The sequence below is a fragment of the Muntiacus reevesi genome, chromosome 16 (genome assembly GCF_963930625.1).
Source record: "Muntiacus reevesi chromosome 16, mMunRee1.1, whole genome shotgun sequence".
Taxonomy (NCBI): domain Eukaryota; kingdom Metazoa; phylum Chordata; class Mammalia; order Artiodactyla; family Cervidae; genus Muntiacus; species Muntiacus reevesi.
In genome coordinates, this window is record NC_089264.1 from 54,804,224 (window position 1) to 54,821,306 (window position 17,083).

At 39.3% G+C, this 17,083-nt stretch overlaps 1 protein-coding gene across 5 annotated transcripts in view; it reads left to right on the forward strand.

Moving 5' to 3' along the window:
• WDR19 (WD repeat domain 19) overlaps positions 1-17,083 on the forward strand; it is an 87,820-nt gene that overhangs the window by 5,953 nt on the left and 64,784 nt on the right. For all 5 annotated transcript variants that reach the window (XM_065907059.1, XM_065907055.1, XM_065907054.1 and 2 more), the window contains exons 5-12: positions 1,815-1,930; positions 5,396-5,511; positions 9,305-9,385; positions 10,647-10,759; positions 11,030-11,203; positions 15,733-15,803; positions 16,492-16,664; positions 16,752-16,866. In XM_065907059.1, the coding sequence (XP_065763131.1) occupies positions 1,815-1,930; positions 5,396-5,511; positions 9,305-9,385; positions 10,647-10,759; positions 11,030-11,203; positions 15,733-15,803; positions 16,492-16,664; positions 16,752-16,866 (959 nt within the window). The remainder of the gene's footprint in view (positions 1-1,814; positions 1,931-5,395; positions 5,512-9,304; positions 9,386-10,646; positions 10,760-11,029; positions 11,204-15,732; positions 15,804-16,491; positions 16,665-16,751; positions 16,867-17,083) is intronic.

Here is a 17,083-nt window from a genome sequence, read left to right on the forward strand (position 1 = left end):
AATCTTATTAGTTTTGTCCAATTAATTAGAGTACAGTTATTCTAAAGTATAAAGAGCTTCTTAAAAAGTTCCTTTCAGTGGAATAGACTAAAAAGTCCAAAGAAGAGAGAAAACATTTATGGGAAAATCTGGAAATAGGATGACTGCAGGCATAACTGGATCTAGGGGTTGTGATGATGCAGTCTAGATATCTCACAGCTCTTTCTTTCTCTGTATTGACTTCTAAGTCAGACTCTCTCTCTTTTTTAATTCTGTTGAAGTATAGTTGATTTATAATGTGTTAATTTCTGCTATGCAGCAAAGTGATTCAGTTATACATATATGTACTTTCTTTTTCATATTCCTTTTCATTGTGATTTATCACAGGATATTGAATATTGTTCCCTGTGCTATACAATAGGTCCATGTCGTTTATCCATCCTATATATATTTAGACTCTTTTAATGGCTACTGGCAGGTATCAGCTTCTACCATTCTTCACAGCAAGTTATGCCAGAGAAAAGAGCATGCCACTATTACATCACCAATATCCTCTCAGTTCTCTAAAAGGTCTCTGAATAGGGTAGGCAGGGCCATGGGGTTGATAATCCTACCCACGAAGATTGGGGTGAGGGCGGGGCAGTTCACAAGTGGAAGAAATCCTGGGCAGACAGAATGAATTACAGATCTGCTAAAATAGAAACTGTTTGCCATATGGAAAAGAAAAACTTGTCAGTATTTACTACTGAAACTCCAATTTTGACCTTGAACAAGTTGCTTAACCTCTGCTTAAGCCTCAGTTTCTTCGTATATGTACAATGAGTCTAGTAATAATGCCTGCCTCATGGCATCATGTGGCCTATAAGGGCAGGAAGAGATCACACATCTACCATAAGATTAGACTTTGCTTTTCCAACTTACTTATCAAGGAATAACAGAGCAGGTCAAAACATCCCCCTAGCGCAGGTTCCCTTGACCCTCCGAAGTGACGCACAAGAAATGCATCCACCGGCAATAGTGTCTGACCAGCATCAAGTCTTACTAGATCTGAGAACCTTCACTTCTTGCTCTGTCCTTGTACACGTCCGTACCTCACTTTTCAGAAGGATTTGACACACTCTGTGCTTCCATTCAAGAGAGTGAAAGTGTTAATCGCTCAGTTGTGTCCAGCTCTTTGTGACCTCGTGGGCTGTAGCCCGCCAGGCTCCTCTGTCCAGGCAGGTCTCCAGGCAAGGATGCTGGAGTGGGTCGCCATTCCCTCCTCCAGGGGAGCTTTCCAACCCAGGGATCAAACCTGGGTCTCCCACATTGTAGGTGGATTCTTTTCCATCTGAGCCACCAGGGAAACCCAAACCTCCTCCTGAGATACCCTTAATAGTGACAGAGCTGGAAAATCTATATCCTTTTTCAAATCATGAATTCCCAATAATTTTTTCAGTTTACTGTATCACATTTTTAGACTTTTTAAAAGCTTAAGATGTTCTCCATTAAGATTTTGCCACAATTAGAGTTACAACAATCATTAGTAGACAAATTAATAACTGTCTTATCACTAGTCATCTCCTGAAATTTGAGATTTCATCATGACTAAATTGAAGCCTTTTATTCATTATACATTTGTATTTTAGGTCTCACTGACTTAAGATCATTTTATAGTGTGTCAAAATGCCTTTAGCACTTACTCTTTGTCCTAAATCAATGAAATTGTAATTTTATACTTCAATTTCTAAGTAGATATTACAGTTATTCATGAAAGTCACAAAGCACTTTTTAAAAGGACTGCTTAGGAGATTATGGTTATAAATTGTTTAGTAATTTATATCTTAATGTTACAGGGATCAATTGTCTTTCCTTCTTTGGTCAAAATTTGGAAGTTTCTTGGCTGTTGGAACTGTTAAAGGAAATTTGCTAATTTATAATCGTCAGACATCTCGAAAGATACCTGTCATTGGTAGGTTACAGCTGGAAACACTGCTAAATATTTGGGATGCTTTAACATAAATGTAAATTTTATCACCTCAGATTTCCCTGATATTGCAGGGAAAATTTTGTAGTTTAAAATTGACTTCCCTTGTCAAGCCATACCTCTCTCTAAGTAGAAGATCCATCTTCACTACCTGCTAAGAACTTCCCAGGTTACATAGAACAAGTTGCCTAAGGTGAGTGAGCCTGTGCCTCTGGACACCAGTACATGAATAGCATGGTTTCCATCTATCCCTTCCTCAGCCAGATTATGCCTCGCACGGAGTAGTTCGCGTGCCTATCAACACATTAGTAGATGGGCTAAAACATTCAGCAACTTCCTGGACAGAGTATATCCATATTCCTAATTCTGACCCCTCACTCTCTCCAATCACTAATTTAATCCTAGGAGTGAACTAGGAGTTATTTTTACCTCAGGGGATATGACTGGAGGGTATGTGTATTTATTCCTTCTTTGACCTTCTTGATTCAGCTTCTTTGATTCCCCCAGCCTCTGGGCACTTAGCATCTGACTACCTAAAGGAAATAGTATTGATTTTTTTCGATTTTTGTAGCATCATGCTGGTGTAGGGGGTGAAATGGGTAGGCTTAATTACATACAAGTGGCCAGTATAATTTACTGCTAATGGAAGAGTTAAATGCTGGAGGTAATAATGCCCACAGAATACTTGAGAAAGTGCTGTTCAATTAAAGACACTTACTCATTTCAAATTATTTTCACATATATGTATATCTTTCATATGTGTATTTTTAGCTCTCTAGTTATACAGTTACATCATTGATTCATTTGAAAAGTTGAACTAAAAAATCAGCTTTCACCATATAAATTAGTTTGTTTGACTTCAGTAGGCATTTTCTGTATCCCACTTCATTTACAGGCATGTCCTACCAGTTAACTTACAATCCTTACATAGCTTGACACTTGAGGTAATAAGAAAATAATTTGTCAAAACATGATTATTTTGTGTCATTTTTTGTTCATATATACATGATTTTATGTGATCTTTGTATTTAAAATGAATATTGATTCTAATCTCAGTCTAGTTTATTAACTGTGTAAAACAGACCTGAAAATAATCAGGTTAATTGAGCATTTTAGGCCCTTTCATTGCCTCTTTCAGAGTTTGTTGTGATTTGCGGCTATGCTTTTTTCTCCTTTGAAATAATTTACTCTTCTAAAACCAAGGCGTATTACTTCCAGTAGCAGCTGCACAAATGCACGATCAGCAAGTGGTTTTTACAGTAACTAGATGTCTGTTCCGTTGTTACATCTTGCTCTGATTTCTTTCCTTGAACTGGGTTAGATACAGGCAAGTCTCACTTTGCATGATTCTAATATGCATGAATTTCATTGGCCACAGTTTACTTAATATTGCCTGTCTCCCAATAACATGATTCACATTTCAGTAACTGTGGTATATTCTTGTAAGTTAATATTAATTAAATGAGTCAATACCTGCCCAGAACACTGTTAAGTAAGCACACGAAAGTGTTAACTGTCATGACTGATGTTAAGGCTAACCTGAGTTCTGAGCACTAGAAGAAAAGATTTTCTTCTCTCTGTCCCGAGTGTAGGATGAAGTTTGTCCTTGGCATCTTTCCACCTCTCTTAATGTACTCTTTTATCCCCTCTAATACCTATTACTTTGGACACCCCAGTTCCATTGTACTACCTAAATCTCTTAATCTGTGATCAGCAGAATCTCCCATATCCCAGTCTGTTCTCTGAATGTTCCCTTCACTTTTGTGCTCTGGTCTCCTGGTTTGAAATGCTACCTCTGTAGGCCCAGGTTTGCCTCTTCCAGACTCTAGACTCATACAAGCAATTGCTTACTCAACAGCTCCAATGAGATTTCTAGTAAATACTTCAGATTTGATATCACCAAACCCTGCAGTGTTCCCTCTCAGAATTGATATCTTTTCATCCTCTTAGATATGTTATCCTGACTCTTATCTTCCTCATACCCTCTATACCAAATGTGCCAGAAAATCTTACAGTATCTACCTCCAAATATGTCCAGATTCAACTGGTCTCATCGCTTCTACCGCTACCATCACCACCATGGTATGGGGCTCAGACATCTTCTACCTACACCTCTGCAATCTCTTAACTGGTCTTCCTGCTTCAACTCTTGCCCTGCTATAAGATATTCTCAACTCAGAAGCCTGAGTGAGCCTTCTGCTCAGAACTCTCCAATGGCTCTTCATGTCACCCAAGATCAAAGTCAGAATCCTTACAATGGCTAGCCAAGCCCTCTATGACCTGGCCCTTGAAAACTGTGATTTCATCTCTTAGTTACCTTTCTTTACTTCCTGACCTCCAGCCATGCTGTTCTCCTAGCTGAGCCTCTTAACACACTGGACACACTCTTGCTTCAGGGTCTACTGATTTAATAACTATTTATTTAGAACCTCCTTTCTGCAGAACACTGTATTAGGTTCAATAAAGGGTCCAAGGAATAAAATAAACATGATCTCTGTCTCAATAACAGCTAAAATAGCTAACACTTATATAGCACTTCCTTTATGGCTGACACTCCTCTAAGTGCTTTAGCTCATTTGATCTCAACCCTGTGAGATAGCTTCTTCTATTATCCCCAGTTTTTGGACACTGTGACTAAGGAATAGAAAGGTTAACTTACCCAAGGTTTTGTGATAAACAGTGGAGCCGCTTAATCAAAATAGGCAGCCTGCCATCAGAAACTGTATACTTAATTAACCTTGGGACACTTGAGTATTTATCTATTCTAGGACCCTTAACAAATACCTGGTGTTAAGCTATGTGATTTCCACCCCAAAATATAGTATTTGCATTGGCTAGACTGCTTAATTAAAAAGTGCTCTGATACTTAGTGGCTCTGTAATATCCCTCACTAGCTAAACGACTCAGTTCTTAACATAAGTCTCGCTAGGGTGCATTCATATTTGTACCTCAATATTGTGATGAATCACTGTATGTCTTTTAGTTATATACAAATAATCAAAATTGTGATGTTGAATCTGCTTATGCCAAGGGTCTCCCACATCATAAAGCTGAATGTAATAAAGATAACTTCAGTGCTTTGAGATTTACTTCTCTTAAGACATTACTGTGATAGGTTTTGTTATATGGTTAAACAAACTTGTCAAGGGGTACGATATCTTTTTTTTATTTTTTTGGTACAATATCTTTAATGTATAAAGACCTAGGCTCATGTTCACATAAAAAGTTGGAGAATAGGATTGCCCTTATATACAGTTATCTTGATTTAAAACTTGGTTTTAAACTGTTTTAAATAAGGTTGCTTAAACACTAAACTGCTTTGATGAGATTTTAAATTCCTTGTTTGTTTCATTTCCATAGTAAATTACGTAAACTTTGAGATTACCATCACAGATTTTGTAAATTATTTTTTTGAGAAATCAATATGTGCAAAAATCATCTCTTTTGCAGGAAAACATACTAAGAGAATCACATGTGGATGTTGGAATGCAGAAAACATGCTTGCTTTGGGCGGTGAAGATAAAGTGATTACAGTTAGTAATCAGGAAGGGGACACGCTAAGACAGGTAATGCCGTAGCGTCTCTTTGATTTGCTGTGTTCAGATTTTCCTCCAAAATAAAGTGTGTCTGTCAAACTGACCTATAAAACTTTAAAATCTCTATGAGAGATGTTTACAATAACTTCATTTTCTAAACATCAAGCCTTTTCTTTTTATGTACTAGGACATTTTTATTTTAATACTTTTAATAATTTTTCTTTTCTTTTATCCCAATTTCCTCCTTTGTACACTTCCCATTGGCTAGTGTTAGCTTTGATTATCAGCTCTGTGGTTATAATCAACCATTATATTTGTGAATATCTCTTATTTTATATGTGTATTTACAGTTTAAGTCTTAATGACTGGACTCAGTCAGATCTGCGTAATTCTAAAGCCCACTCATTTAATTGATATGTTAAATTGGTCCCAAACTAATCCTAATTAAATTTAATTTTAGGACTAAATTTTATTGCTGTTCAAATTTCCCAAGATTAAGGGAATTTGTATTACCCACAAGCTATAAAATCTTACCAGTGGCAAAGTTTCAATTCGGATGACTTGGCTTCTGATTTAGTATTTCTAGAGCAATAGTGACTGACACATTCTGTGAATACTGCTAGTTACATTAATAGGTCCTGCTGCTGCTGCTGCTAAGTCGCGTCAGTCGTGTCCGACTCTGTGCGACCCCATAGACGGCAGCCTACCAGGCTCCACCGTCCCTGGGATTCTCCAGGGAAGAACACTGGAGTGGGTTGCCATTTCCTTCTCCAATGCGTGAAAGTGAAGTCGCTCAGTCATGTCAGACTCTTCACGACCCCATGGACTGTAGCCCACCAGGCTCCCCCATCCATGGAATTCTCCAGGCAAGAGTACTGGAGTGGGTTGCCATTGCCTTCTCTGAATAGGTCCTACATTAGCTATTTATTGCTGCATAACAAATTACCCCTGAAACAGCAGTTTCAAGCAACAGATGTTGTTAGCCTTTTCATGGGTGAGTGGTCCAGACACAGCTAAGCTGAGCGCTTCTGCCTCAGCATCTCTCACGAGGCTGCAGTCATTTTAGCAGTCTGGACTGCAGTCTTATTTGAAGTCTTGGACTAGGGATAAGTCTATTTCCAAACTCATGTGGTTGTTGATAGGCAGGCTCTTAGGCTCAGGGCTTAGCTCCTCGTACTGTTGACTGGAAGCCTGCCTCATTTTCTAGCCACGCATATCTCTCCATAGTATACCTCACAACAAAGCCGCTGGCAAGAGAGTGAGAACAGTCATTCAAGACTTAAGCCACAGCCTCTTAATAAATAATCTGATCTCAGAATTATTTTTGCCATATTCTGTTCTCTAGAAACGAGTCTCTAGGTTCAGCCCATACTCAGGGTCTGGGTGGCGATTGCACTGAGGCATAAAAAGCAGGAGGTAAGGACCATTGTGGACCATCTTAGAGGATGCCCGCCATAGGCCCCCTTCTCTCAGGAAGAGAAAACTAATCATGATAAAACACATGTAGTTTTATATGATTGTCCTATGTGTGATATAGCTTATAAACCCTGTAGCATTTGTGAGATAGGAGGAGATAAATGAATGTTGGATTGTGAATTTGTAAGAGAGAAGATCTAAACCAGTCAAGGGTGTAGGCTGAACTGTTGTAACAGAGACCCAAAATGACAAGGGCTCTAAGAATATCGTAGTTCGGGTGCCTTTTTCCTCTTTCACTTTATCATATCACAGAGTAAGCAGGCCATCTGTGTCTCTGCTTCTCCAGGTTGTGTGAAGTCCCCCTTCCCTCCTTCCTCACCCTTCCTTCCATCTTAATGTTTTGCATTTATTAAGGTGTTTTGCCCTCATTAGCACCACATCTGCATTTCAGCCCCAGGGAAAGGAAAAAGAGAAGTGAAGGGCAAGAAATTGTAAACTGCCTGATCTGGAACATGCAGTCATTACTGCCGTTCGTATCAATTGAACCTAGTCATGTGGTCAAACCTAAGTGATGCCATGGAAGCTGCAAATTTAGTCTGCCTCGGTGACCGTGTACCCTGCTGAAACTTGTTAGGATATTGGAAGGCTTTTATCAGTTGCTGTCATTCACTCCAAGCAGAACAGAGCAAAGATAAGAGGAAAAACTTACTATGGCTTGTTCAAGACTGGAATGACTGAAAATTTGGGCTTTGAGAATTTGCAGAAGTCTGAAGAAGAAAGTTGGTTCTTGTATCTGGAAAGCTTTGAAAGTGAGGTAGAAGTAACTCAGTCATATTCAGCAGACCACAGCATGATTCCAGTGATTCTTAAGGAAGGCAGTGCTGTAAAAATAGTTTCTAGAAACCTCGTAATTTTCATCAATCTGTATTGGTGTCCTTTAGAATTCTAATACTCCAGGTCCCGTCTCTTGTGTCCATACCAGACATCATCAGTAGATACTGGCATTTTTTTTCTTCACTGAATCAAGACATGACCTTAGAATACTTTTCCACATATAACATGTCCCAGGAAGCCTCTACCACTGAGCTAGTATTTATATACAAGATAACTATTTCCCATTTTTAATCCCAAGAATTATGCTTCCAGAATGACATACTAAAGTTATAATTTAGTAAACAAAGCATACATTATAAGTATTGTTTCATCTGGTATTTTCTCTGAATTGCTTATACTTGGGTATTCTGCAGAGCACTCCATTGTTACTCCTGTGGATTTGTTTTATTTATCCTGCTTGTCTTGCTTCCTAAATCTGAAGATTGCTATCATTCATCAGTTCTGAAAAATTCTCAGTCACTGTGTCTTTGAAATTTGCTTATTGGCTTTGCTATTCTCTTTCTGCAGCGACCGTTAAACATATGTTGGACCATCTTCCATCTCTTAATCTCTCTTTCATAGTTTCTTTTTGTCACTCTGTGCAATCTGCAGGATAATTTCCACAAATCAGTTCACTTATTCTTCAAATATGTCTAATCTTCTATCCCATCAATCCTTCCCATTTTAATGACCCTAGTTTTTATTGGTGGAAAGTACTTTGTAGTTCTTTTTTAAAACCTGGTTGGACTTTTAAAGAAAGTGTTGTCTTTTCTTCTATTTATGAGTCGTTTTATGTTTGTAATCATTTAAAAAGTATTTTATGGTCTTTTTCTGACAATTCTATTCTTTTTAGATCTGCTGACCCTTGCTCTTGGTCCATTGCTTGTGAATTTTCTCATTTTGAATGGTGAGCTCATCTACTGTAGGAAGTTGTTTACAGCCTTGGGAGAGGCTTCAGATTTGTTTTCGCTGAACACCGTAGGGAGTTTCTAGACCACTCAGAGTATAACTTTGGACCTTAGACCACAATGACCATAGGAAGGAAACTGATTTGAAAAGAATTTTTTCTAATCAAAACCCAGCTCAAGTCAAATGGGTTCATTATCATCTCTCTTTATATCTGCTGTATCTCTCTATATCTATATATGCTGCTCTGGATATCTGCAGCATCAGATATCAAAACCCAGCTCAAGTCAAATGGGTTCATTATCGTCTGTATCTATATCTGCTATATCTCTCTATATCTATATATGCTGCTCTGGATATCTGCAGCATCAGTTCCTACACTCACTTTGCTTTTCAGTTTGATCTTTGCTTATGGTCCGCAGGAATCTTCCTTACCTTCTTTTAGGCTTATCTTAGCCATTTAATAAGGTACATATTCAGTTTCATCCTGAATTTCTAGAACTTTATAGCAGTGGGATTTTCAGGTTGTTCAGTCCAACGTATTCAGAAATGAAAGCAAGCTACCTGTTTTGTTAATGGAATTTGAGTGTGGGATTTATTCATGGTGATAGTATTTTCACCTCCACAGACATCAGTGAGATCGGAACCTAGTGACATGCAGTTTTCCATGATGAGGACTGATGACCAAACCTCCGCTGCTGAACGCACAGTAAGAGTTCTAAATCCAGGCCCAGATTATTTTGGTAATTTTGTGGGATATACTGTCTCCTTTTCTAGGATGGTTCAGAATCTCTAGTGTTATAAAAAAAAAAAATTATGGTACATCACTTATTAAACCAACATAGACCCCAGTTTCTCAGACCTAAATGTTGTTTTTGCTGCCACCTAATCCGGGAGTTGGTGATGGACAGGAAGGCCTGGTGTGCTGCGATTCATGGGGTCGCAAAGAGTCAGACACGACTGAGCGACTGAACCGAACTGAACATCAAAACAATTGGAGATAGCGTCCTGTAGCACTGTTGCTGCTCTCCTTATGGTGGCAAAAACAGGGGGGCGCCTTGAAAAGCAAGAGTATTGATTTCTATATCTTTTAAAATTTTTCATTCTTATCCGATATGGGGACCAGAATGCCAGAAATGACTAGTTTTATTTTTGAACACCTTAGATTTATTTTCCATGGCACATTTTAACATTCTGAAGTCCAGATGGTTTTCACAATCAACAAGGATATATTTAATGAAGTAATGTTTTTCTTTATTTCTTGAAAAGTTGTTATTATTGATAATAACTCATAACTGATAGCATCTTCAAAGCAAGGAAATATACCAAAAAGTGTTTCTCTTTTTATATATATATATCCATTACCCTTTGTGAGCCTAAATCAGTAATGTACTCTTCTCTCTCAACACCGTTACGCTCTCAGCTGAGAATTACAGTTTAGTACTGGCCTGTGAGTAACAGGGATACTAGTCTAGCCACACTGATCAGTGCCCCGCAGGTGATGGAGAAAGTGATGATATAAACAGCTGAGCTAGATTATCCACACAGGTGTGGACAGGTAATCCCCTGTGGCTCAAAGCCAGGTGGCCTTAGGGTAGAAGAGTTGCTATTCTCTGAATGTGAGTTTAATTCCAGTGGAACTATGTCAGACTTGACTTCTTGTACTTCATGGTCCTCTTATTAGAGGTACAGAGAATTTTAAAAATTTATTCCATTGAGCTATTTTAGTATATTTGCAAGGGTATATCAGGTATGTGTAAACCCAAGGATCCTTCCCAGACTACATTTTAGGAAAATGTTACAAATGTTTTAAGTTAGTCACATTGTTTCCTTACTAATTTATAACATTTAACACTGAATTTGGCTCAGTTGTTTTTCTTAATTAGGTTTATGCTGTTTGACTTTGCTTATTATTATTAGTCTTTTCATGAAGTACTGAGCATTCCTCTCATAATTCCTTTTTTTGGCAGATAAGTGTAGTGGTTGGCAAGAGAATTCTGCTTCTTTTTAATCTGAATGAACCAGATAACCCAATTGATCTGGAGTTTCAGCAACGCTATGGCAACATAGTCTGCTACAGTTGGTATGTACAGAAGCACAACACAGAGAGTGTTTTTCCCTACTAATTATAATGTGTTTCGTTTTTGTCTGTAGCATTTTCACTCCTCAGTGTGACATTTTCTGGATTGCAGTCTGTGACTTAATTTGTGAAACTACCTAACATGTTATCTGGCAAATAGGCCCTTGATAAATGATACTCTCTATTTCCTTAATGTTAAGGTATTTGTTTATTACTGTATTGCAAATGACAGTTAATCTCCCTTTTACTGTATCACTGCCTTTGTTGCTGTAGGTACGGTGATGGCTACATCATGATTGGTTTTTCACGTGGAACTTTTGTGGTCATTTCCACTCATATTCGAGAGATCGGTCAAGAGATATTTCAGACTCGTAACCATAAAGACAATCTAACCAGTATTGCAGTATCACAGACCCTTAACAAAGCTGCTACGTGTGGTGATAACTGGTAAGTTATATTCACATGTTCCTAGGAAAGTTTATTTAAGGAATAGTCAAGAGATTCAGCAAGGTGTTGTTAACTAATGTCAATCTATCCACCATACTTGCACAGTTAGAACATGTTTGCAGTTGAAAATTTCTAAGATATCTTTACCTTTGCCTTGAACACTCAGGATAAAACCTGAAATACTAAATGTGTACCAAATACAAAACCTGAAATGGAATATACTTGAAAATCAGTCATAAAAATAAAGTGGGCACTTCTGGGTAAGAGGGAGTAAGTACCCTCCACCCTGTCTCTCTCACCAAATACAGCCATAAAACCTGAACCCACGAACAGCTATGTAAGGACTCTGAAAAGTAAATAGTGGCAGGCAGATTGGAGAAGAAGGCCAGCCTTTGAAGTACCACTGAGCCGGCGGTGAGTCTCCTGTTTGTCTTCTGGCCTCTCTCAGCCGGGACTCAAGGCAGCCTGAGACCTGGACACAAGCCCTGGAGCAGAGACAGAGAGAGCTCTGAGAGAAGCCCTTTAGTTCTGGCTCAACTTGCAGTAAAGAGAGCCGCTAACACTGACGAAGTTGGGGAAATCCCTGTTTTCTCTTTTCTCCCCCTTCTTTGTTCTCTCATGCCCCAGCCCCCGAGCAGTCCGCCATGGCAGTGACAGCAAGGACCCACAGGCACCCGAAACCCTGGAGGAGGCTAACCTTGCTCTCCAGCTGGGGCAGCTGTGGTCCCAAGATGGGGCATGCCCCACTGTTTATTTTTCTCTCTGTCCCCTCACTGCTTGGCTGCTGGTGCAGTTGTAGGCAGACCAAAGCAGAGCAACTAGCGCCCAGCTTTTGTGCTGGAAGACCAACAAGGGGAAGCGCAGGCATATTCTGATATACCTGGGAGGTCCTAGAGAAGGAGGAACTCTGGAAAGCAATCCTATAAAAATATTTATGAACTCCCAGGTTCATCTCTGAGCTGTGTGTGCACATCCTGCATGCCTAACGAAGACTTGGAGAACTGAGCTAAGGGCTAGACCGAAGCCCGGGTCCCGTACTGGCCACTGGGTGGGCCACACGAGCACATCCCCGATCACCACTGCAAAGGGTTTGGAAGTGGAACAGACGCTGAAATCATAGCCCACAGAAGGTTGATTGAAATGTATGGCCCGAGCCCAACTGGCCAGTTGCCTCCTTAAAAAAAATTTAGCTTCCTCCGTGGCATTTAAATAAGACAGAGTCTCATAACATAATTTTCAAAATGTCCAGAATATAACCCCAAATTGCTTGACACATGAAGAATCAGGAAAATTTTGACTCACTTGAGAAAAGACAGTCAAAGGATGCCAGTGCTGAGGTGATTGATGCATGTAGTGGGCTATTATAAAAATGTTCTGAAAGGTAACAACATTCTCAGAATGGACTGAAACATAACCTCAGGGGGAAAAAAATGGAGCCTATTAAGAAGAACCATAATGGAAATTCTAGAACTGAAAAAATTAATACAGTGTATGTACTATCAGAACAGAAATCACAGAGTAAAAGAGTTGGTGAACTTAAAGATAGATCAGTAGAAATACCCATTCTGAACACAGACGGAAAAACAGAGCGTCAGGGACCTTGAACCTACCAAAATGTCTAACATTTGTGTCATAAAAGTCTCAAAAATAAAGGTTGAAAGCGTCTCACATTTGACGAAAGACATAAGCCTATATATTATACAAGCTCAGCAAACCCCAAAAAGGATAAATCCAAAGAAATCTTGGCCCAGACTCATCATGGTTAAACTGCTAAAAACTGAAGGCCAAGAAAAGGTTTTGAAAGCAGCCAGAGAACGTTTTGAATGACAGCACATTTCTCATCATAAACCATAGTGACCAGGAGGAAACTCTTAAGATTCTCAAATTGCTGAAAGAAAAGAATTGTCAACCAAACTTCCATCTATATCCAGGAAAAATAGCCATCAGTAATGAAGGTGAAATAAAAAAACATTCTCAGATGAAGGAAAATGAAGAGAATTTACTGCAGCGGCCCTCTAAAAGAACTACTGATATAGAAGATAACAGATGACAGAATGAAACTCGGAAGGTCAAAAATAAAAGGAAGGCAACAGTAACAGAAAATAACTGGGTAGATAAAGGGAAGGTGTTGGTCACAAAGGCTCCTGGTGAAATCACATCAGGAATGTATATTTGCTTGTGACTGTGGGCTGCTATGAAGGGCATGCATGTGCATAAAGGGACTAGTGTTCATTTAAGATCACTGCCGGCAAAACAAAATAGATGCCAAGGCAGCTATATCATGGTGTAACTTAGTTAAACTCTCAACAGACTTGGATAGCACTATAAACCAACTGGACCTAGCAGACATCTACAGACCTCTCCACCCAACAACAACAGAGTTCACATTTTTCCCAGCACCCGCAGAACATTCACCAATGTAGACCATATCCCGGAGCATGGGACAGACCTCAATAAATTGAAATTGAAATCATACGAATATGTGTTCTCTAGCCATCATGTCATCATACTTGAAATCGGTAACAAAGATAACAAGAAACTCTCTGTATACTTAGAAATTAGACAGCCTACTTCCAAATAATTCATGGGTCAAAGAGTAAATCTCAAAGCAAATTAGAAAATACACAGAACTGAGTGAAAATGGAAATGTACATTTGTTGTTCACTCAGTCTTGTCCGACTCTTTGTGACCCAACGCACGCCAGGCTTCCCTGTTCTTCACCATCTCCCAGAGCTTGCTCAAACTCATGTCCATTGAGTTGGTGATGCCATCCAACCGTCTCTCTCTCTGTTGTCCCCTTCTCGTCCTGTCTTCAATCTTCAGTAGATGTACATAGCAATGTCTATTTCAGGCGGCTAAAGCAGAGCTGAGAAAAAAATTTATAGTACTAAACTGATGTAAAGGAAAGAGAAAAGACATCTAGTCAATTATCTAAGTTCCTATCTCAAGAAACTAGAAAGAGCAAAATAAGCCCAGAGCAGAAGGAAGAAAGTAACAAAGAGCAGAAATTGAAAATAGGGAAAAATTTTAAAGCTGGGGGTTTGGGGGGGAAATTGATGAATCTGTAGCAAGGATGACAAAAATAGAATACAGTTCACCAATATCATGAGTGAATAGAAGTATCAGTACAGATCTGAAAACCACTAACAAAGCAATACTACAAACAACTTTATACTCAGAAATTTGACATCTTGGAACATAGGAAACAACTCAGTCGAGGGTATGTTTTTATGTGCCTACTGACCATCTGGATGTTGTCTTTGAAGAAATGTCTATTAAAGTCTTCTGCTCATTTTTCAGTTGGGTTGTTTAGTTTTTTTGTTGAGTTGTATGAGCTGTTTATACATTTTGGAGATTAAGCCCTTGTCTGTCGCATCATTTGCAAATGGTTTCTCCCATTCTGTAGGTTCTTTTCATTTTTGTTGTTTTTTTTTTTTAATGGTCTCCTTTGCTGTGCCAAAGCTTGTTAAGTTTGATTAGATCCCATTTGTTTATTTTCACTTTTATTTCTATTGCCTTGCTAGACTGACCTAAGGAAACATTGGTATGATTTATGTCAGAGAATGTTTTGCTGATGTTCCCTTCTAAGAGTTTTATACCATCTTGTCTTAGATGTGTCTTTAAGCCATTTTGAGTTTAGGTATATTTTTAAATAAACTTTTAAGTTTATTTTTGTGTGGTGTGCACAAAAGATGCACACCACCTTTTGAGGCTGTGCTCCGACATCTGATCTCCATGCAGCTGCCCAGCTTCCCCAGCACCACTTGCTGAAGAGACTGTCTTTTCCCGTTGTGTGTTCTTGTCTCGTGTGTTGAGTAACTGACTGTGGGTGTACAGACTTACTTCTGGGCTCTTTGTTCTGTCTGCTATTTCTTACAGTCACTTGTGGACCTACAATTATATCAAAAGTTTAATTAAATGAAAACAGGGAAAATATATGAAGGAGAAGCACTGGGAGGGTGGAGAAGGGAGACAGCAAGAAAGAAAGATCACGATTAGGTCCCAGCATCGTGCTACACAGGTTTCACTTGCATAAGCCTACTTAGACCCTTCCCAGTAGCCCTTTGAAGTAACATCATGCCTCCACTTTTCAGAGCTTTCCACCTAGGCCTTTCCAAATCTTTGTTACACCTCACTTATTTTTGAAGGGAGGAACTCTTGGAGCAGTGGATGGGGGGAGAGGAGGAGAGGACACACTGCAAAGAGAAACCTGCTTCATTTTACAATAATCGGTACTGCTCAGGGGAACGTCTGCCTACTCAAACGTTTCCTCGGGATCTTCAGCCTCGTTGTTCCTGAGTGTATCAAAGACTAAGCCGCGCACCACTCCCACCCCCGTAGCAACAAGCAAAAATTTTAAAGAGAATATAACTAGATACAGAAAGGTTAATATTTTCCACCCTAACCCTGTAGATCCTCCTGTGCATCCCTTTTGGGAGCACGCTGACGTGTTCCATAGCTTATTGTTGCTTAAATGTAACTTGGCGCTCATATTTAAAATATATATATGTATTTTTTTTATTTTTCAGCATTAAAATCCATGACTTGGCAGAATTAAAAGACATGTATGCTATAATCAACCTGGATGATGAACATAAAGGTATTGCTTTTTCTGAAGCAAACTGGCATTTGATCATTTTAGTAAGAGTAATGTGTTTGTTAATGTATGGTTTGCATTCATTGTAGGAGGAAGCAAATTAACACCTTTCACTAGAATTCCCTAAAGTAGCCTCTTTATTAGTAATTATGTTGAGTCATACTCCTTGCCTGGGCTTCCCAGTGGGCTCAGTAGTAAAGAATCCCCCTGCCATTGCAGGAGGTGCAGATTTAATCCCTGGGTCAGAAGATCCCCTGGAGAAGGAAAGACAACCCACTCCAGTACTCTTGCCTGTGAAATCTCGTGGACAGAGGAGCCTGGCGGGCTATAGCGCATGGGGTCACAAAATAGTTGGAAATGCCTTAGTGACTAAAAACAAAAAACTTCTTGACTAGGAGGATGTGAATATACTTTGATTCTAAGATTTCTGTTGTATTTTATCCCAAATCCAGTTGCAAAATCTAAATTCTTACTTATTTCCCTTTGAGCCAGTTTGGAATACATCGGGGCTCATGCTCATAAGCCAATCCATGATGAATGTCCTAGTCTAAGTAAAAGCTACCTCCACTATTTTTAAAACTTTGAAGACTTTTATGCCTCTGGTAGCTTACGTGAAGATATTTAGTGTGCTTGGATTCCTGTAACAGCGTGTCTGTCTTTGAATAATCCTTTACGTGCTCTGTCATTTCAGGGCTGGGCACCTTGTCCTGGACAGATGATGGCCAGCTGCTGGCACTGTCCACCCAGAGGGGCTCGCTGCACGTGTTCCTGACCAAGCTCCCCATCCTTGGAGACGCCTGCAGCACCAGGATCGCATACCTCACCTCCCTCCTGGAAGTCACCGTGGCCAACCCTGTTGAAGGAGTACAAAAACAGTGTTATCTTTCTTTGTTAATAAAATTAAAACCGTGTTAGCAGTTGATTCAGTGCTGCTCCTTTTCTCTATCATAGGAACTGCCGATCACAGTTTCTGTCGACGTGGAGCCCAACTTTGTAGCAGTGGGACTCTATCACCTGGCCGTGGGAATGAACAATCGAGCTTGGTTTTATGTCCTTGGCGAGAATGGCAAGTCTAAATCCAGTTGTTTTCTTATCTAACATATCATTTTTTTTTTGTCTGTTTGTTTGGGAAGCTCTAATAGTTTCTTTTAAGACCAAATCTTTCTTTCTCTTCAGATATCTTTCTTAGCTTAAATGGTTTTTTGCGAATCTTCTAAAAATTTTGCATAGTTTTGGGAGAGGTTTTGTTCTTTATCTTTGTTGTGAAGACACTCTGGTGTCCT